This window comes from Kogia breviceps, chromosome 5 (assembly GCF_026419965.1).
Source record: "Kogia breviceps isolate mKogBre1 chromosome 5, mKogBre1 haplotype 1, whole genome shotgun sequence".
Lineage (NCBI taxonomy): Eukaryota > Metazoa > Chordata > Mammalia > Artiodactyla > Physeteridae > Kogia > Kogia breviceps.
The window spans coordinates 16,158,411-16,180,485 of record NC_081314.1 but is presented as its reverse complement, the minus strand read 5'-3'; the positions used below and the strand labels follow the sequence as shown (position 1 = coordinate 16,180,485).

Genomic DNA, 22,075 nt, shown 5'->3' with positions numbered 1-22,075 from the left:
AATATCCTGTAAGCGATGGGAAACAGTTACATACAGAGAATTGCACTGTGCTTCACCATCATTTATAAATACAGCTCCAAAACTGAAAACAATCTGAGTGTCTAACTATAGGATACTAGTTAAAGTATGGGACATTTGTACAATGGATTAAGGCCAAAAAAGAAATGAGAAAGCTCTTTATGTACTTATATGAGTGATCACTGGGATATATTATAAAGGAAATAAAAGGTTTGGAGCCATGCATATATATATATAGTTATATATGTATGTATAGTATATATATAGTATTTATATGTAGTATTTTATATATTATATATATATATATGTATAGTATTATCCTACCATTTGTGTTAAAATAGGGGGAAAGAATATACTTGTGTATTCTTCTTTGTTTTGAAGAATATAAAATAATCTATTAGTATTAGGTCACCTCAAATCAGGAGAATGGATTGGCTGAATACAGTGGAAGAACAGTGAGGTACAAGGGGGTAGAGGCGGCCCCCTGCCTACTTAGCTGTTCTGCGAAACATTGCCTGTATATAAGTCGGGACGTTAAAATTTATAAGGAAGGCAAAAAAACCTTAGGGTTAATTGAGGCTTATCTTCATAACTTATTCTAGTTACCTACTTGTTAATAGGTAGAAAAAAATGGGTCAGATTCTGAGGAGACCCTTCTTTTCCTTGGCTTCCCCTTTGTAGTCTCCACCACTGTCCTTATAATGAATAAGCCAGAGACTCCTATGTTTCAAATGAGTCAATTAATAGTGAGACATTAGGAAGTACCAAAAATATGTGATGGGGGTTTGCTTTAGTAAACTGTGGAATATTATATAGTGATTAAAAATAAGAAATTAGAAGTTAGAAAATGTATAGAATCAATTATACTTCAATTTTTTAAATGTATATAAATTAAGAGAGAAATTGCTGAAGTGTTTCTTTTTAAGGGCACTTTTTAAAAATGTTTGTTCGTTTGTTTGTTTATTTCGGCTGTGCCAGGTCTTAGTTGCGGCAGGTGGGATCTTTAGTTGTGGCATGAGGACTTCTTAATTGCTGCATGCAAACTCTTACTTTTGGCATGCACATGGGATCTAGTTCCCCGACCAGGGATCGAACCTGGGCCCCTTGCATTGGGAGCGCAGAGTCTTACCCACTGGAACACCAGGGAAGTCCCTAAAGGGCTCTTAATAGTATGTAAAATGTTTAGGGGTTTGTTGCCTATAAAATAGAGTATGGCTCTTTTATTATTCAGAAGTATGAATGCTAATCTTCCCACTTCAAATGATGGATATTTTGGTCCAAGAAAGGATGAGCATCTGCAAAACAGTTGTAACTTGGCTGAATAGTGAGTTGGAGAAGTTGGTTTGAGAGCTTTTTTTCTAGACTAGGAACTGGTTTCCTCTGGTGAACTCAAATAGGTAACCTACCTTTTGGTGCTACACTTTCCTCTCCTAAATAATGATAAGCATGAAATACCATCCTTGCCTTGGCTTTAATTGACTTTTCATTATTTGAGTGAATGGGTGGGACATAAAAAAGTGAATTAAGTACTGGCAAATTCAAAGCCTTACATTAATCTTTAGCTTGTGCCATTTTGAAGATCTTCAGTAAATTGATTAGCAGAAAACAGAGTTGGTAAAAAATAAAATACCTGAATTTTCCTATTACGTCACTTTCTTACTCTAAGAAGTGGTAATTTTAAGAGAAATGAGAGAGAAAGAGAACTAAAACATGTTTACTTCTCACTTATGCAGTGCTGTGTTTCCTACCATCCACTGCTCCAACCTCCCAGATGTGTTGAGGTAGCTTAGGACCTGGTCCAGCTTCTCTTGTAATTAATTAGTTTTAGAGTTCCCCTGACTAGGTCATCAGTCTTAAGTTGTAAGAATGACTACACTGTCTCCTGTGGGCATAGGGTAAGGGTGTGCACATGAAATGCAAAATTTCGAGTGCTTTTGTTGCTGTAATGGTGTGAGGGCCTATGCCAGGATAGCTTCTGTGCCCCCTTCCTTACTTAGGGAGGTAAGGAGGCAGCAGTTCTATGGAACTGAGATGAGAGGTAAGATATTACAGCTCTTTGCAGGACTGAAAACAGTGTCTATCCTGCTTTTTGGGAATGGGTTTATACAGGAGATGGGTAACTAAAAATTCTACATTGTAGTGAATGTGGTTTTCTCCATTTTAAGTAAATGTTTTATTGGAATGAATCATTACTCTTCTTAATGTATTATTATATTCTCTTTTCTTACAGGGTCCAGATCATCAAACAATTTTATTTAATCATGGTGCAGTTCAGAATATTGCTCACCTACTAACCTCAGTATCTTACAAAGTAAGATGTTAAAACTTATGGCCAGACTTTTTTTTATACTTTATTTTGGGTTTCTAGAGTCTTGGTCTGGAAAGAGGCACGCATGTTTTGTTGTTTCTTTGGTAGATATTGTGATCAAGAATAGTATTTTATCAGTAAAATGTTATGGGGGCATTGTTTTACCTATAGAGAGAGTGTGCTTTAAAAAAATCCACCTTGCCTTTTTTTTTTTTTTTTTTCCTTCAGGATATGATTGTGGTATAAGTTCCTATTGATTTTTACCTGTGATCATTAGTAGTCTCTTCTGGTATGGTGTCAGTGCCAAAGTTGCATGTGAGGTCATGCTTTGAAGTATGTAGGAGCAATGGCTTGCTATAACAGGAAAGACCTTGGACTTCCTATTTGAAACCTTTATTTAGCCACACGGACTGAAACTTACAGCATATACCCACATATACATCAACATTTAAAATGTGTTCTGTTTTGTATTTTGAGTTAAAAAGTCAAGGGTTTTCAGTTACTATCTTTTATATATAGATAAGCAGTGTCATGATATGCTATCAGGCATTTAGTTAAAACTTTGGTCATTTCATTATTGTCCAACTGGTAAGTTGTAACAAATATTGGGACACTGTCTTTATTGTGTCACATTAGAACTAAATATGCTACGAATTTCCTGTAAATCAGAGAAGCTGTCATTTTTGTCTGCTATCCATTTGCACTGATCCTAGTCTGCTCTTTTTGTCCTTAGCTTTATTGCAGGTCTGGCCTGCTAATATGTACGTTTTCCCTACCTCAGACATCCAAAGTTAGGTCTTGGTGAAGATCTCACAAGAATAGGAGTGGGGAATGGAACCAGCTTGAAACTAGCCAGAGGCAGGGGAAGGACATATATACTGAGAGCTGCTTCCTCTGCTCTGTACCGTGTGTAGGCTGAGACCAGTCAGCACTTGTATGTCAAGAAACAGTTGCCGGGGTGGCGATTTACTGTTCTTATTCTTTTCCATCCTCTAGCTTCATTAACTCCCTCAGTCCTTCATTTCTTTCTTTTCTTTTCCACACTAGACTTCCTTATCTACTATGGCAAGTTACAGGTTGTAGAGGAAAAAGGTTTTGGTAACATTACTCTTGCCAAGGTTTGTTCCACTGTCAGAGTGTCATGAACATATTCTAGGTTCCACCTGTAGGCATGTGCTTATGCTGCAGAGCATTGCCCAAGTGAGGGACAGAGCTTCTACACACCTCAGCTACCTATCCTGCCAATCTCAGGCTCCACAGAAGAACATCATATATAGACTCAGGCGTGGAAGTGAGGATTAGGTCATCTGATAAAAGCTGAACAGAAAGAATAAAAAATAACAGCTCTCATAGGAGCTCCTGCAAATTATAAAATATGTTGTATGTGGTCAAGAGTTTGAGCCCTTGGTATCACCCCAGACCAGTTACCTAGTTTTGAGGTATAGTAACATAATTCATAAGTATTCCTAAAGTTAAATTAGTTTAGTCCTTTTCGAACTTTTATCATAACTTTCTTTCCTCTCCTGTTCTCTTCCCCCACTCCCCATCCCCATCTCCATCCCATACACAACTACAAGAGTACTCTTTTTTTTTTTTTTTTTTGGTCTTCTCTTCAGTTCTCTGGTTTGTAATTTGGGAAGAAAAAATGTCCCACTTGAAAGGCAATTAGTAATTGTTATTAAGTTCCCTTTGCCTTACCAACATTGTATTTTTTACAGCATTCTTTTAAATTTGAATAGGGATTTATCTAGTTCCATTTTAGTTTCTACTTCCTCCTTTTTTTTTCTTTTCTATTATTTCAAAATTAATTTTAACTTTTTATAATTTTAACTTACTGTACTCTTCAGATATACAGGTCTTACTTTTATTCCCTTGAGTCCTTCCTTTAGTACTTTAGGCAGATTTAAATAGTTATTTCTTCAGAAGAGTTTAGATTCTGAGACATTAAAATTCATATTTGCAAAATTAAAATAAATGCTTTGTTTGTTCATTTATTTTTACAGGTTCGAATGCAGGCACTGAAATGCTTCTCAGTTTTAGCTTTTGAAAACCCCCAGGTATCGATGACCCTGGTAAATGGTAGGCTGGAACTTTCAGTGGCACCTACACAATTTAATTTATGAACTTTGTAGATTTAAAGAATTTCTTAATCCTTGTTGTTTGTTTTATTTCTAGTTTTGGTTGATGGAGAATTGTTACCACAAATTTTTGTGAAGATGTTACAGAGGGATAAGCCCATTGAAATGCAGCTCACATCAGCAAAATGGTAAAGGTCAAGACAATGTGGGAAGAAAGACAGTGTTTTATCAATTTAGAGTATTTTTGGACAGCCTAATGAGCTCACTTTCAATCCCCATCTTGTTTTGGGATTTTGAAATTTGAAAGTCATGAGATTATCTCATATCTTCTTAAATAGATGTGAGTTTTATACTCAATTTACTACTAGTAGCATGCAGAACAAGAACTTTCTTATAACATCTAAGACTACCTACAGAAAATTACTTCATTACATTCCCTTCTCCTTATATTTCAGTTGAAATAGCACAGAATTAGATCAGATTTAACTAACACATATTATGCTAAGCATTATGTCAGGAAAACATAAAGATATAGAAATAGTGAGAATTAGTTAAAGTTGATAACCAAGGCATGATTTCAGAGAATGTGACTCCCTCATCTTTGGAAAAACAAAACAAAGATTCCTCATAGAGATGTGATCATTTATAAGATAGTTATGTAAATTTCTTATTAGCACAGTTCCTGGCTCATGTAAGCATTCAGTACATGTTAATTCTGTAATTATCAATACATTGCCAGATAGGTTTAACATCTGTTATGTAGGGTTCTGTGCTAAGTGAATGGTTTAGTTTCAGTATTTAAGAAGCTGTGGCTCTCTAATATTTTGGCCAGAATGAGGAGTTTTCAGTGAATCACTCCTGCATCATGAATTGTTTTCTGTTTGTTTATATGATTTGTATTTTTTGTTTGTCTGCCTTTTTGTCTTCAAAACTGAGCATTTGCCTTTTTGTTAGTAAGGTAATACTCTCATGGAACTGGTTTCAAAAAACAATGCAGTAACAAATCTTAAGATAATGATAACAGCTATAAAGAATTCATCTCCTACAGTATAAGTAAGGAGTTTTACTGACTTGTTTATAACTTTCCCTAGAAGCCAGAACATGGGGTATTTTAGGTTTTTTTCCCTCCAGCTTACCAAAGGAATCTAATTCAAAAAGGAAATCCATTAATTTAAGTTTCTTAATTGCTTAATGTTCAGTACTTGCTTAGAGAATAGAAAGTAATTGTATTCTTATTCACAGCCAGATATAATTTGTGAAGGTAAATTGTTTTTCAGTAGAGCCAAATCACTAATTAATTCTCAAAGCCACTACTGGCAACCTCTGACTAGTTAGTTAATATCTTAACTAATTAATATCGTAACTAGTTAATATCTTAACTATCTTAGCTAATAGGGATAGCTATAAGTGTTACAAGTTAACTGCTTCTTCTGTGATACTTCTACCACTGCTATTGGAGTTGAAATATCCCAACTTAACTTCATTTAAATTTAGATACTTTGTTAACTTTATATTTTATTTAAAAATATTTTCCTTTTTATTATGGAAAATTTCAAACAAAAAGTATAGAGAAAAGTGTAGAGAACTCCATTGTGCCCAGCATCTTGCTTTATTGTTTACCCATTCATTCGGCCACTTATTTTTAAAACAATTTTGTAGGTATTTTTAAAAACTTCTGGCTTACTGTCTGCCTATATCGGATAGTTTTCTTTGACTATTTAATTAACAGAATCTCAGATAAGGGAGTGTCAAAACCTTCTCCCTCAAGATAAGTAAGAGTAGTTGTCTTTTTTTCCCCCCCCCATAATATCTTAAAGGCAAGTAGGTGGTGGTGGTGGGGTTTTTTTAAGGCTTTAAAACACAAGCAAAAACTTACTTTCTGCCATCTTATTCCAGTCTAACTTACATGTGTAGAGCTGGAGCAATTCGGACAGATGACAACTGTATAGTATTAAAGGTGAGCGAATTAATTCTTTCTAAAAACATGTGAAAATTATCCAGGCATATAAGTGTTGACTATAAATATTTGTATCCCTATTTCTTTTTACACATTTATCACTATGGTATGTGTGCACAGCATGAAATAATATTAAAACACCATGCTTTTCAGTGGGATGACATGTAGTTTTAAAAAATTGGTTTTAGATATGTTTTGAAAGTCAAAGTAAATCTTTCCTTGTCAAACCTTTTTCACTTTTATGGTAATTAGAAGGATGTAAAAATTATAAAAATGTGTAAAATTCAGGTTAAATAGAAAATATATTTTAGTCCTTGATTTTCATTAAGTTTGCAGCACAGTTTTGTAGCAAATAGTTCACTAACTCTATAGATAAAGACTTTATTTCACCCACATGGCAGATAATCAAAAAGCATAATGAGAAAGAATATGTAAATAACACATGAAAGCAATCATCATTATTGTGGTGTGTCATATGCAACTAGAACTCAGAAAAGCCCAGATAAAAGACTAGCCCTTAAAACTCCTAAGACCTGGATTCCCCTTTTAGCACTTCCACCACTGACTGGGTTGGTAGCCTTGGGCACATCCCTTATTCTTGTGGTGCCTCAGACTCCTAATTATGAAAATGGAAGCAAAAATTCCTGCTCATCTATCCCAAAGGGATACTGAGACTAACAATATATTAAATACATTAAACAGCTTTTAGTTATAAAGAACAGAACAACTGTGAGTAAATTGATGGTGTGTCACTTTGTGTATGTGAGATCTCATTATCAGTGTTCAAAATGAACCCAAGGATAAAAGAACATTAAGAAGATTAATGTTTCCTTTAGTCTTTGGTGAAGCAAGACAGTTTAATGAGATCTGAGGACCCCCTAAGTAAATAGCACTGCATAGAGTGCTAAGGGCTTCCATGCCCTTACTTAACTGCTCTCCCCCTCCTTTCCTTTCTCATTGGTAAACTAGGTTAATAGTGTCTTCTTTGTGTAGTAGTTGTGAGCATTAAATTCAATAATCCATGAGTTTATGGTATTGATAAATGTTAGTAACTGTTCCAAGGAAAATAAGAATAGGCTTTCTTCTTGGAAGCTTAGGGTCTTATTTAAAAGATGGAACCAGCCTGATAAGAAATCAACAGTGAACAATAAAGTGCTAAACTCTGTGGTCAAGCTATAATAGGAACTTAGAAAAGAACAAAGCATAGTTGACCGGTTGTAGAGGAAATCTTCCTGTAATTCTGATGTTTCGGTTTCTATTTCCACATATCCTTTAAAGTTGATTCATCAGCCTTAGAAATATAAACGTGGGATATTTTTATTGAGAACTTAATGTAGATAAATTACCAAGACCAGTGCCAAGGTTTTTGAAGGACCTTAGAAGTAAAATTGGACTAGTAGATATCACAGTCATTCCAGGGAGTTCTCTGGAGAACTCAGGAACTATGATTGATGCATTTCACTTGGATTACAGGAGAACTGGTAGAATCTGACTAATGGGAAGATCACTGAGTTTTTAAAGCTGTATTTTGTTTTTGCAACTGTAAGTATTAAACTCTAAACAAAAATTGAAAGTCATCCCAGCTATATGACACTCATTAAGGAAAAGATAGCATACTTTTTCTAAGGCAAAATCGTTCCTAATTAAACTGCTGGATGTATTTTAGGTAAATAAATACATAGACAGGGCAGGAGCATCAGAAACGATTTATTAGGGATTCTTAAATGTCTTTTGTAAGGTTGTACAAGAAAGCTTCAGTCTTGTCAATCACAAAAGCCTAATCAGACTTTATATTAATGTGCTTTGACTATATGGGAGTTTAGTGTGCCAGTGTAAATGACTAATATGCACTGAATTTTGTGTGTTTTTACATTCCAAAAAAAACTTTTATTCTCTGAAAGTCTTTATTGAAACATTTGATCACAAACATGACTCCCAGTAAAAACTGTTGGGTTGATATAGTTACTGTATGATCTCCATCATGCTTTTGCATTTACCAAAAAGCAAATAATTAATATCACTACCTTCCAGACATTGCCTTGTTTGGTTCGAATGTGCAGTAAGGAGAGGTTACTAGAGGAGAGAGTTGAAGGAGCTGAGACACTCGCCTATCTGATTGAACCAGATGTTGAGCTACAGAGAATTGCTAGCATTACTGATCACCTCATTGCCATGCTTGCTGATTATTTCAAGTATCCCAGCTCTGTGAGTGCCATCACTGATATTAAAAGGGTACGTTCTCTTTTCCTTTTCAGCAGCTCAAGAGAGGGATTTTTAAAAAGATTTTCTTACTGTTCACCACTTTTGAACCAATTGATAATTAACAGTTCAGAGCCATTTTAAATAAAGAAGTCTTTTAGTAATGTAGATGATGTCACTTTATGAGTTTTGAATCCAGTTTGTTTCATGTTTATTGTCAGAAGTTTTTTAGTAAGGAGATAATCAGAAAATTGCATCCCAAATTCCCAGCTAGCCCCAAAATAGTGGGGTCTCTAAGCTGGTTATTGATATTATATCAACGTCATCTAATGCTATTGATAGTCCCAGAATCAGCTTTGTCACTATATTCTCATTCTTTAGGACAAGGGTAATCTTTTGTTCCAGGCGACTGAGTGGCTTTATTTTACTCTCCGCCACTGTCTTTTTCTTTTGCTACCTTTTCTTCTAATTTTTGCCATCTCTTCTTTCTTTTCTGCAGTTTCATACTGTGCTTTGGGCCTGCTAGTGACAGCTAAAGCACCATCTAACCTCTAGTTTGAGACCATCAAGGACCAAATTGTGCTAACTTTTTCTCAAACTATAAGTTCCTCAGAATAGGTAGATATTCTTTTTGGCTTTGTTTTTCTCAACGTGTTTGTCATATCCACTTCTCTAAGCATGAGAGATAAATATTCTGTCAGAGAAAGTTTATTTAAGGAGGTCATGGTATAGAGAACATTGCCTCCTAAATAATAACCAGTACTGTTTCACAAATGTGACTGTATTTTTGATGCCACTGGTCCCAATGGTAAATTTTTTTAAACTATTCTCTTGACCTCTCCCATGCCCCTGAGTTCCAAAAAACTTCATCCGGTAGGCAACTGTTCATTTGGCATTTAACACTGAAAATAAAACAAACTATTAAGGGTATAACTTTCCTCTGTCTCAGAAAGGGCCTAAAATAACTTCCATTGATACTTGTATTAATGTACACTGCCCTTTATGTATTAAAGTTATGTGCCTGCTCTTCCTTCAGTAGTATTGTTTTTCTAGTAGAAATGATAGGTTATATTGAAGCAGCTGCCTTGTCTGTTTTCCCTCTGGCTACTTGCTCACTGACACAGGAACTCAAAGTAAAAGACATATGAGCAGGTCCTAAATACAGCCTCATGAACACCCTTGGCTGACCATCGCAGCAAGGCAAATAGAACACTTTGATGGACATGCGAGTGAGGAAACATAGTTACAAGAACGTGTAGCTTACACATGTGCAAAACATTTTATCTAGTATATAGAAGATTATCCCTTTTCTTAGGGTTTTTCCATTTTATTTCCATCACAGTAAAACTGGAATAATAATAACTTTTTAAAAAATCTCCTAAACTTGAATATTAGTTTGTTTTGTCGTCTTTATTTTTGATGATGGATTATCCAGTGGTTTCTGACATACAAGTATAGGTACGAGACCCATAAGAGAGACTTTTTTACATGTTAATAAATGTGTGATTTTCATGGTATTTTAGTCCAAGTCAGTATTCTAGTAAATGTTATGATTGGAAAGTAGTTAAGACGTAAGAATAGATATTTTAAAACTTACACATCAAAATGAGTGTTGTATATTGGGAGGTTCCTCCCATAAACCATCAGTACCTGCTTTGATCAAAATATTTGGGGAGCTACTCTTAATAATTGCCTTCGAACCACCCCAACTGAGTTTTAGTTTTTTACTGTGGAGTTTTTGTTGTTGTTATTACTCTAAATGATGTAACCCAGTTGTATTTCCCCCTCTTCACACACCAGTGACAGTTAACTTAAAACTCTCTTAGTCAATGAAAATAAGTTATTATTGTCAGGGTTTTCTTGCTAGTGTGCCATTCAGTTCTTTAGGAATGTTCAAAAGAGGGTCTCAGAATATTATGAACAACACCTACATCTTTGCATAAGGGTGAACCTTTCCAAGGCAACTCATTTGGAAAAAGTTGTAATCATTTGGATAAGTTATATCTCTTAGTTATAAAATTATTTACTGATACGCCTTATATATTTACTGGTTCATATTTAGTCACTGAAAGTGTCCTGAGAACACGCTTCTCTTTTATTTTTATGGTAGTTTGGTGATAAGTCAGGTATATGGAAGAATTGATAACTGAGAAGGCCAGTTATGCATATGAAAAGATAGCATTAATTGTTTCATACCAGTAAGTAATTTTAATAAATTTATCCCAAAAAAGCCCCCTGAACATAATTCTCAGATAGCTATAATAGACAGGTAGTAATGATTACCATGGTCTGTTGTTTATTAAGCATTTTACAAAGGTTTTCCTGCTTCTAAAAGCTTTTGGTTAGCACTGTTAATGTTTGGGAAAACCTTCTAAAGATACTGTTGCAGCAGCACTCAAGTTATCAGTTGTATTCCGGGGTTAGAAAGGCCTGAGTGTGCTTTTTTTTGTTGTTATTTGTTTAAATTAATTAATTAGTTGCAGCATGTAGGATCTAGTGATCTAGTGCCCTGACCAAGGATCGAACCCAGGCCCCCTGCATTGGGAGTGTGGAGTCTTAGCCACTGGACTTAGCCACCAGGGAAGCTCTTCTGCCATGTTTTTGAGAGCATTTCAAAGAGTTAGTGGGAAATTCCCTGGTGGTCCAGGGACTCTGCGCTTCCACTGCAGGGGACACGAGGTCGATCCCTGGTTGGGAAGCTAAGATCTTGTGTGCCGTGTGGCACAGCCAAAAAAAAAAGAGCTGCTGCAAGCAAGCACCAGTGCCACTAAAGCTACCATCTAGAAACACTGAATTTTTAACGCTCAAAGGTTCACAAAGGCTTTTCATATACCAGTGTCACATTTTAGACAGAAGCAGACTGCAAGAATTCCAGGTCATGTTGACACAGACACAGCAAGGTCTCAGTCATATGTGAGCAGAAACCCAAAATAACCAGCACTGATATGTTCATAGTTGTTACAACATATTTTTTCTTCAACTCTACTTTATTAGTTTTATTGAAAATTTAATTTGTGGACTGGGTTGGAACATATCTTTTTTTCCCTCCCATAGCTTGATCATGACTTAAAGCATGCTCACGAACTTCGCCAGGCTGCATTCAAGCTCTATGCCTCTCTCGGAGCAAACGATGAAGACATCCGGAAGAAGGTGAGTCTGGGAGAGGGGCGTCCCCCAGTCCTGACAGCCAGCAGGCAGGGAGTGACGTCAACCTGAAAGTCGTGGTGAAGAGCACTAACAGTGACTGTTTGAATATAATAAAACAGAGTGACTAAAGGCATAATTGAAGAATGAATGGGACCCGGATTTGGGGGGTTGTTTGTTTGTTTTTTAGAACATAGAGTGGCATGGCCGTGCTGGAATGACAAATAACTGGCGTGCTTTTTTGTGTCATTAATATGGATTATTGTGTTGCACATTTTTGCATGTGTTCTGATAAAAATCAATTCTAGCACTGTGAAGCTTCAGACACCTTGAAAGACCTAACACTAGAATTGTAAATGTTATTTATGGAAATACTTTCCAATCATTGAGAAATTCAAATCTCTATTGTATATTGTTCTTTGATATGTGGCTTAGTTATGTTTTGATTTTTTTTTTGCTACTGTGCAAGTTCGATGTGAATAAAATCTTTGTGGAATAATGATTTTATGTTTAGTGAGTGGTCATCTGAATTTTCCAGCTCCCAAAAAATGTGTCACTGCTATAGCACCTTATGTTATTACAGCCTAGTCCAACACTGAGCTCATGTTCTTTATGAGAATAGTTCTAAGCAGGGAGTAAGTATCGTGGTTAGCTCTGATCTGGCTCTCTCCACAAACCAAAAGCCTGGAGCTTACTACTCAAAACAAACCCGTATTATCTAATAAATTACAAACAAGGCTTTTAGGAACATCAGTAAATTAATTCATATGTTCTGTCTTGATGAGCCGTAGCAGAGAGAGCAAATTGTGCATTATTTACTGAATGTGGCAGTTTACTAAATCTCCCCATCTTGCATTGGTACTTTAAGGAGCCTTGTGAGAGAAATCACGAAGTATTGGGACTTTAACATGATTTAGAGAAGTACTTTGGGCTTGTAGAAAGAGAAGTATGGAATTAACTGTAGGTTTATTGAAATAAACTGTACCGTTCTTGGAGAAAATTGAAATTAATAGCAGTATGATTGATCAGTAAGATTAGATATGTAAGTAGCTTTGCTTTAAAATCAGTGCAGAAAACACAACTAAGCTGAATGTTTTCCATGTACCTCAATTTAGTTCAGTCAACAAGATGTTTTTGACCTGAAGTGTTCTAGTAAATATCTGTGAAAATCCTTTTTGACACCTCTAAGCTTTCATTTGTAAACTGTTACTTCAAGGCAAACATACTAGTGATATGATTTTCCCTATGTCTAATCATGATTTATGAATGTTGTTCATATGTTTCATTCAGTTTAGGTACATGGTGTATTGCAAGGGAAGAGGCTTTTATGGCAATTCATATAGATAAAACTTTTTTTTTTAACTGACATGGACTGTATAACTTAAACCATCCCCAAACAAATCATCATGTATTTATTAGGGCCCAATGGAAAGAGGAGAGGTATTTTACCCAATCTTTTAGCTGAAGAAGGCCATGCCATGGACTGAAAGGGAGATAGATAGATGGACCATAATGGGGGAAAATAGGATGTCCATTTGTACTTCTTTGTACTTTTTTGTTAATAAACTATTGTTTTGGAATTAATGACTTTAATTTGTGATATCGTGTTCTAGAAATATAACGTAACAGTCTGATGATCAGTAGTCTATTAAAACTTGTATTTATAATGTGTATAATTTCCTGGTAAGGCTAATCCCGATAATTTCTGTAGAAAGATAACAAATAAAGACTAAGTTATAATTATTATAGTTTTTTGTGTGTGCTGAAGAAAAGATACTATAGTATGCCTATGTAATGGGGATTATATAGAGTTTTTAGGAACATATTTAATTTCTGGGAAATCAAGTGAATAATTTATAGTTCATAGCAACTACTGAAGAGAGAAATTGTAAATTGGAAAATATAAAGTAATTTTGTGATAAAATCTGCATGAAAACGGTTCTTAGGAGTGGAGAATTTTTATTTTCAGTGTATAAAAATGATAAATGTTAACTCTTCCTTTGAATGCGTTTATTTCTATTCTATTTTTGTTGAAATAATTATTTGGATAGATTTTTATTTACTTTCTCCATGAAATATTTATTTACCTTTTACACTTCTGCCTTAACTTTGATTGTATTTCTTTTTTTGGTGTAGATTCTTGAAGTACAATGTTTATTATTGTTTTATTTTTTAATGCAATTCTTATACTTGCCAAGATGGAATTTCAGTTTACTGAGTTGATGAGTGGACAATCTCTGAAAGAAATTTCAAAGACTATAGACCTATTTCCACCCCATCCCTCACCCCAACCCCCAGCCAAACAAAAAGACTTATTTATTCCAGGATAAAAGTATGAAATGTTCAGTTGGTCTGCCCTTTAAATTGAAAATGGTAATGTAATTCAGTAAATATAGGAAGTAACATATATCCCATTGCCCGATTATGACCAGTTACGGGAATCAGGCAGAATGAATAGAAAACTAAAGCAAAGAGATAGAGACAGTGAGAGGTATACACAGCAGTAAAGGAGAAAGATACAAGCCTCCTCTCTTCATGGAATTATGGCTCTATCTTATTGCTTGTAAAGACTGCAAAAGGCCTGCTGTGATTTCATTTCTTAATAGCTTCTCTCTGGGCCACACAAAATGAAGCTGAAGACTGAATATGACCTGTAGGTCAGAGATTTGCCACTCCTGCTTTGAAGCAGTGTTAGTATGTTCTCATTAAAAGAAACCACCTGTATAACAAACAGTCCCTGGAACCTAATAAGCACTCAATAAATATTGTTGTGTGGATACAGAGAGATAAATACAGAAATGAAAATGCAGAAATCATACACAGAATGATATTTCCTTTAATACACCAGGATCTTTCTGTATCCTGTGCAGAGCAAAGTTGGTATCCTAATTCCAGGCTTGGCATCCTTTATCACTCTGTGGCACATCTACAAATTTCCTGATTTCCTGTGGTGTCCTGTCAGTGAAAGGGTGGAAAGAGTCCTGCGGTGAAAGTGGAAAACATTACCATTGGCTGTGACATGAAAAGGGAGAAGAAGCCCAAGAAAAGATGAAGGACCACTCACCTTGACAACAGATGTGGCCTGGCCGTATTAAACTTAGAATAATTCAAGGATTTTGGTTAGGGAAAGCAAGGGCAGAGCAGGAGTTAAGAGCTCGGTGAAAGAAGGGTCCAGAGCACATTAGCAGTAACTGCACTGACAGCAATGCCAGGTAAAAATTAGCTGTAATCTCTGCCGCAGGGAAAGTCAATAGTTTCTAATAGTAGTCTTTACCACATAGTAATGCCTACTAAGAAGCATAAGTTCAGTTAATGGGACAGTAACAAAGTTAAGACAACTAACAAGTTATTTTAAGTACTGGCATCTCAATCAAAACCCCAGTCAGTTGGCTAAGTCATGCAGAGGCAGCAGTGGCAAATTACAGCAGTCCTATAATTGTGAGGCCCATTGTTTTATAACAAAGAATTGCTTTTTTGAAGACCATCCCTTGATTGGTACCTGTTGATCGTCAGTTAGGTTGGAAATTTAAAAGAATGGTCTCTCTTTTACTTTCTTCAAGGAGCTTGTAGAATTTATCAGAAATAGCTAGGAAGTGTAAATTGAGGAAAATTAGAAATTTTAAATGTAAATTAAAATTCAAGGAAATTAATAAACTTAACAGGATGTTATTTTTATTTTTGATAAAAATAAACACGTTACAAATGTAAATATAGTACTTATTGTAGCCTTTGCTTCTTTGAGATATCTGACTAATGGAGCTTTTCAGAAAGCTTTCCTCTTGGATTTTGAATACTTACATTTTAGCTAGAGATCCCTTTTGAGGAACTAGAATGTAAGCTCCATGAGGGCAGGGATTTTTTATATTTTGTTCCTCACTGTATTCCCAGCATCTGCAATACTATGGGGTGCATAGTTGGCACTTACCAATATTTGAAGAATGAATGGATGAATGGAAAAAATGAATGGACAAATGAATATTTGAACTATATTGCAAAATTGCATTGTCAAGCACCATTAATTGTGTTATATATGGGCCTCTCTGCATTAAGAACTTTCATAACTTTGCTAGCAATTTTACGGGTATGTGAAGAGAGGAGATTTAAAATAGAGGAAACCTACATTTGGTCACATAGGCAAGGGGTTTCTCTATACTAGCATAGAGAAACTGTAGGAAATTCCCATTTTCAAGAGTCAGACAATACCAAGGGCGTGTCTTCTACTTCTTTGATGTAGGTCAAAGAGAACATGTTTTATGGTATGGTACTTGTTTAATTTTGAAATAATTTTTACCATTATTTCTTAGGTTTTTTTCCTTTTTAAATGTATGATTTTTTAAAATTTATAGCATTCACAAGTGTGAATCTGGACCAGTTTTTTTCCCCTAGGGATAAAAGTATGATTTGGTTTATAGAAATAAGGCCAACTGTCAGGAATCAACCTATTCTATAAAGTGATATACACCTGTATAAAATATTCTCAATGAATGTCAGATTTTTATGAAAGTCATAATTAGTGAAGGTCAGTAATTTAATTCAATTCTACGTAGATTGATTGAACTGCCTACGTTGTATAAACAATATCAGATGGGTGGAGGGAGGGGGGAAACAGTAAGGTGAGATAAAGAGGAATAAAGACACAGCCTTAATACTCAGCATTTATAATAAAACCTCAGTAAGTCTGAGGAAAGTAAGGAATGGCCAGTAAGAATTTGCTAGGGGCTCAAAGAATTATTTGGAACCAATTAAAATGGACATGGTGATATCAATGGAGCAGTCCTTGAATCAACTTGGAAATTAATAATTTAATATTTTAATGTTTTCTAAATGCCTTTTATATCTTCAAGAATTGATAACATAAAATCTTAAAGTTTTACTCCCTGGCAAGGGCGGGGGGGCGCCTGTGGAACAGTCACAGTGGTTTGTACATGATGTATGTGAAGAAGGTAGCGAAGTGTGAGATTTTTTTTTTCTTTTTAAACTGAACAATTTTTTTTTCCTGGACAATTTTTTTGAGAAGTACAGGGAGAAAAAAAATAAGAAAAGGAAAGGAAAACAAAGAAGAATGAGAATTTTTCTACTCTCTTTTTCCTAGCAAAGGAAGTTATATCTACAGGGACATAGTGAGGATGGGCTCTGATGTATTTTAAATGTTTAGCATGGTGCCTGTAGGTGCTCAGTAAATCAAAGCATTTATTAGACTATCTTAAATAACTTCGTTGGAAGATTAAAAATAAATGTATATTTTTAAGTATTGGGACAAAAGCTGAAGAGTGTTGGGGCATAAATAAGGTTTACAGTGAAAACAGTGATTTTATGCTATAAATTTCCAAGACTACTAGTTATTCCTTCTAGTAAAAAGAATATTTATACTTCAGAAGCATCAGCTCTTTTTTTTAGTTTATCTCTTATTAAAATGACAAGATGTCTTCTTACTCTTATAATTATATTTTAAAATATATTTAAAATACTTGTTTTCAAAACTCTTTGTTGCTATAGCATACCCTCTGAAGCACCAAATAGAATATTGCTTTTCTTGGAGTTAAATAGAATATACAATATAAATCAATAATTTGTTAGTATCATAAGTAGTAGATGTCTTGAGAAAAGTAAGGAGGCCAAATTCTGTCTAATGTTGTTTATCTAAGTATTACTTATTACTGTGTGTGGTTGCCATAGATGTAATTTCTCCAAAGGGTCATCATTCATATGAAACCATATCTCAAATACATGTGTTCAAATTTTGAACAAATGTAAATCTCCTGTGTTTTAGAAGTCACACGATTTTAAAGTACATTTGTAAATTTAGGTCAGTTTTTCTTAATATCGTTCTGCTATCTCAAAAACTTGATAAGCACTTCACTTTGAACATTTTAATCATTTGTTATTGCTTGATTTTATTACTAGTTGGTCTTCTGTGTAACAGTATAATTGTACCATGAATTTATATTTTAAAACATTTTGTGAAGTTCAGTAATTCTAAATGATCATTTAAAAAGGTACACTGTCAAAATTCTGTATTTGTCTCTGCCGTGAAATCAGGCAGATGCAAAAAATTCTTTCTGAGCCTTAGTCTACATGTTGAAACAAATGCCTTGAACATTTTGAAGGTTTTCGACGGTACCACAGAAGTAGCACCCTTCAGGACTTGGTTCTGCTACTGAATAACAACAAATTTATTCAGAATTCAGAATTCCTTGACTTAATCTGTGGTTAAATTGTTAGTTATCGTCTGAAAGCTAATCTGCCAAAGAATTTTAAATGAACTCTGCAACACTGATTCATGATGGTAAGTATTTTTAAAGAGTTCACCAGGACAGGACCAGGTTTTGCCACTTGCCCACAGTATTGAGACCCTTGGCCTTCAGCATACTGAAAGAAGCAAACCTGGGAGTGATAATGCTATATACAGAATAGAGGTATTTATAAAATCAAGTAATGAACTTATATTTCAGAGTTTCATTCAGTGGAGACATAAAATTGAGTGTTTTACTGTTATTTGTGGTATTGTAGTTGCATAAATCATTGAATTATACTTCTTGTTCTTTTTTTAAAATAGGAAGTCCAGATTGATTGTTTCATTAGTTATTTACAATCTAAGGCAGGTGATCATAATCCAAGAAATGGGCTAAAATATGGTCTATATTAGATCTGTAGAACTAAAATTAGTGACTTAGTTGGATTTTCAAGAATTTTCTATCTGGAAATGAATGAAATGTTTGGGATGATAAAATTTGTGGAGTAGTAGACCTTGAGAAGATTGAGTTTGTGATGAAGAACCAGAACCAGTGCTACACTCTTTCCTGTGATTAAAATGCTAGCACAGGAGTCAGCAAACTATATCCTGTGGGTACTTATTACGTATGTAATTATCCTGTAGCGTGTGAGCTAAAAATGGTTTTTGCATTTTTAAATGGTTGGAGGAAGAAAACTGAAAGAAGAAGAATATTTCCTGACATATGAAAAGTAAATTAAATTCAAATTTGTGTCCATAAAGTTTTTCTCTCTTTATCTTTTTTCAGCTTTATTGAGATATAATTGACAAAATGTCTATCAAGTTTTATTGGACTATAGCCATGTTGATTTGTTTATGTGTTGCCTTTGTCTGTTTTGCACTACAGTGGCAGGTTGAGATGTTGGCTGCACAATCACAAGGCCCACAAAGCTTAAAATATTTACTATCTGGCCCTTTGCAGAAAAGCTTTGCCCACCCTGTGCGAAAACCGCATAGCTTAAACAGAAACGACCATAAACCAGTTTGATGAAAAACTGCATTTCCCATTTGCCTCTTCGCACTGAACTGTAGAAAGAAATGGGACCCTACCAAAGCCCAGGATCGGGGGTGGGGCGCGGAGATCAGTTGTCTGACTTCCTGAAAGAGAGGCATTATCAAGTGTTGCCAGTATAACATTGTCACTGGATTCTTTCCTATATGCTGATTTCCCTTGTTTGAATGATTTTGGCATGTGACAGAACCCAGACAAATTGCGTAATAACTATGACTTTTGGTTATGGTAGGAAACCTTAGATTCTGTGTATTGATTAGCAGAGTTGCCAGAGTAAGATTTTTCACCATGCCATCGAGAAAAATTAAGATCCAGTTCCTTTATTAATAAGCAAATATCCATTCAGCCTTTGCTATATACAAAGCCTTGTGTTAGGTGGTATGGGGGCATGTAAAAGGCATGTAATTTAGGTATTTACATCAAGAGATAATCTGTTTGGGAAACCAGATTTAACAGAACTACCATTTATTGAGCGCTTACTGTGTGCTGGGCACTGTGCTGATAATCAGCGTTAGCACATTATCTCCCTTAAACTTTACACAACCTTGTAAGATAGCTGTTGCAGATCAGGAAACAAGTGATTTGACCAAGACCACCCAGCTAATAAGTGATAGCCCCTGCATCGTGTCCCAGTCTCTCTGACTCTAAGGCCTTTGCTGTTAACCACTTCATTACTTTACTCATGTAGAATTAAATGCCATTACAAGAGCCAAATTATGATATGAAATGGCAAGAAGTGTCACTGGAGAATGTGTGATAGTCTGAAGTAGTGCTATGATTTCAGAAAACTTAATAGTTTGTATTAAGTGGTTGCAAAGCATCAGATTCAGAAAATGTGTCTTTTCTCTCACACAATTTTTGGTACAAAGTGGATAATGAGATGCTTTAATCACATCCATTTATTCATCTGGCATATATGATACACCTCCTCCTTTGTGCCCAGGAAGGAAGCAGAAGACTACTGTGTACTTGTGGGAGCTTACAATTTAAAGCAGCTAAGGAAGGAGACACTAAATTGCTGTGTAGTAATTCCAGGGCCTTGGGTATGTGTAAAAAGTCTCATCTGCATTGAAAGCCAGTTTTGCAGTGGTCCACCCAAATATGATTAAAATAAGGCTGTAATTGAAGTCCATTTATATACTATAAAGAAGTTTACTTAAAAGCATTCTCACCTTTTCCTTCCAAGGTATTAAGGAATGAAAGATCTCCGTATCTGTCTTCCTTCTGCATAATTGGAAATGTTTTTCTAAGGCCACTATCTTGACATGATTACACTGTAAATTAATGTTCTGGAAAGGAAGCATCCAGAGTTAATGATGTCATTTCAGAATTTTGTTTTGTAGGCAGCTTTGGAGTAGATTTAAACTTGAGGCAGCATTTTGAAATCTTCTTTTAGTAGTTATTTCTTACCAAGCTGTAAAGTTCACAGCTGAAATGTAAGCTCCATAAAAGCAGTACTTGGTAGATACTGTGCTTGTATTTATAGAGTAAATTGTGTATGTCTGGGCATTAGAATTTAGCCAGCCAACCTGTAGGATAATTAAGACTACAGGTCTTACACAAAGCTGTGGCGTGCACAGCTTTGTGTAGAGTAGGGGCTGAGCGGGGCCATTGTGTTGCACGGTTCTTAGGGCAGTGCATCATTCAGATGCCTGGCAAACAGTAAGAGATGGAAGGGAAGTTTCTAGTTCTGTTGTTGGAATAGTCACTTATAATGGTTTTATTTATGTGCTAAAATAAAAGTGTAAATCAGCAGCTGTCTAGGTTCTATTCTGCCATAAAGCTAATGGTTGAACTTTAAAAATTGAACTCTTATGTGTAGAGAAATATTTTTTTGATAGAGGAAGTGTTGATTTATTTCTAGACATTATAAATATTTCTCACACACTGTGTTTATATTTTTGGTTTTAGGAGAAGGACAGGTTGGGCCAAGAGAGTTCTCCCACTTTTCCCTAAAGTGTAGAAAAGTTTAGAACTTTGAGTTTTTCTTCTAAGCATTTAACATAAATGAAGTTTCCCAGCTATTAAGAAGGTTAAAAGGTCCTGAGGTAGAAATTACAAAATACCACTTAAAGAGGCTTAAAAGCAAGAATGAAATATAGAAGCTTAAAAACAGGCCCACAGGGGCTTCCCTGGTGGCGCAGTGGTTGAGAATCCGCCTGCCAATGCAGGGGACACGGGTTCGTGCCCTGGTCCGGGAAGATCCCACGTGCCGCGGAGCGGCTGGGCCCGTGAGCCATGGCCGCTGAGCCTGTGCTTCCGGAGCCTGCGCTCCGCAATGGGAGAGGCCACAACAGTGTGAGGCCCGCATACTGGAAAAAAAAAAAAAAAAAAAAAAAAAAAAAAAAAAAAACAGGCCCACCCTAAGAACCCCCTCTTCTTTGTCCTCCACTCCTGAAGTGAAGTGATACTGCTCCCAGGCTTAGACCTGCAGGAGAGCTTAGATGTTAATTTAGTTAGTGCCTTCAAGAGAAAGGACCCAAAGGAGGCCCTGCAGATCAACTCTCATGATGTTTTGTTTTTCAATTTCTCTGGCTAAGATGTTACAGAAAAACCCAAACGAAGTTTTGGGCCAACCCAGTATTTCTCCCAGCCCCCTGTGTCCCAAGATTGTGGAGTTAGAGAAGTCTGGTATGAATATGGGTGTAAAGAGCAATAGAAGACTGAGAGAAGGGAAGAAATGCTTTGTAAAATGTTTACTGAGACTCCAGAATATAATGTTTTGATCAGTAATCTGTCCTAAGAGAAGCTGTGGTCTTTTAGGGAAAAAAAAAAAAAGAGAGACTCTGGTAAAAACTACCCTTTATTTTTAAAATATTTGCCAGAGGAAAATGTCAGAAAATCTTAAATTGGAGCAGTGGCAAAGATATGACATAGGATAGGCTGTGGTAGGGAAAACCTGCAGTTCTCACCCAGAGCAGATGGGGCTTATGGCCTGAGAACAGTAGAATATTAGTTCTATTTAGTTGGTATCTGCTGAAGCTAGATCCTGATTTTAGAATGGAGATCAGATTAGATTATAAGGCAATTGAATTTAAAAGTCAGTGGAACTCACTCTGGTGGTTTCTTCACAGTGTTTCCTTAACTT

General features: G+C 35.5%; 1 protein-coding gene across 7 annotated transcripts in view; it reads left to right on the top strand.

Annotated features, from left to right (window-relative positions):
* ARMC8 (armadillo repeat containing 8) overlaps positions 1-22,075 on the top strand; it is a 103,907-nt gene that overhangs the window by 44,926 nt on the left and 36,906 nt on the right. For all 7 annotated transcript variants that reach the window (XM_059065176.2, XM_067033717.1, XM_067033716.1 and 4 more), the window contains 6 exons: positions 2,249-2,329; positions 4,330-4,405; positions 4,502-4,592; positions 6,301-6,361; positions 8,393-8,593; positions 11,615-11,710. In XM_059065176.2, coding sequence (XP_058921159.1) covers positions 2,249-2,329; positions 4,330-4,405; positions 4,502-4,592; positions 6,301-6,361; positions 8,393-8,593; positions 11,615-11,710 — 606 coding nt within the window. The remainder of the gene's footprint in view (positions 1-2,248; positions 2,330-4,329; positions 4,406-4,501; positions 4,593-6,300; positions 6,362-8,392; positions 8,594-11,614; positions 11,711-22,075) is intronic.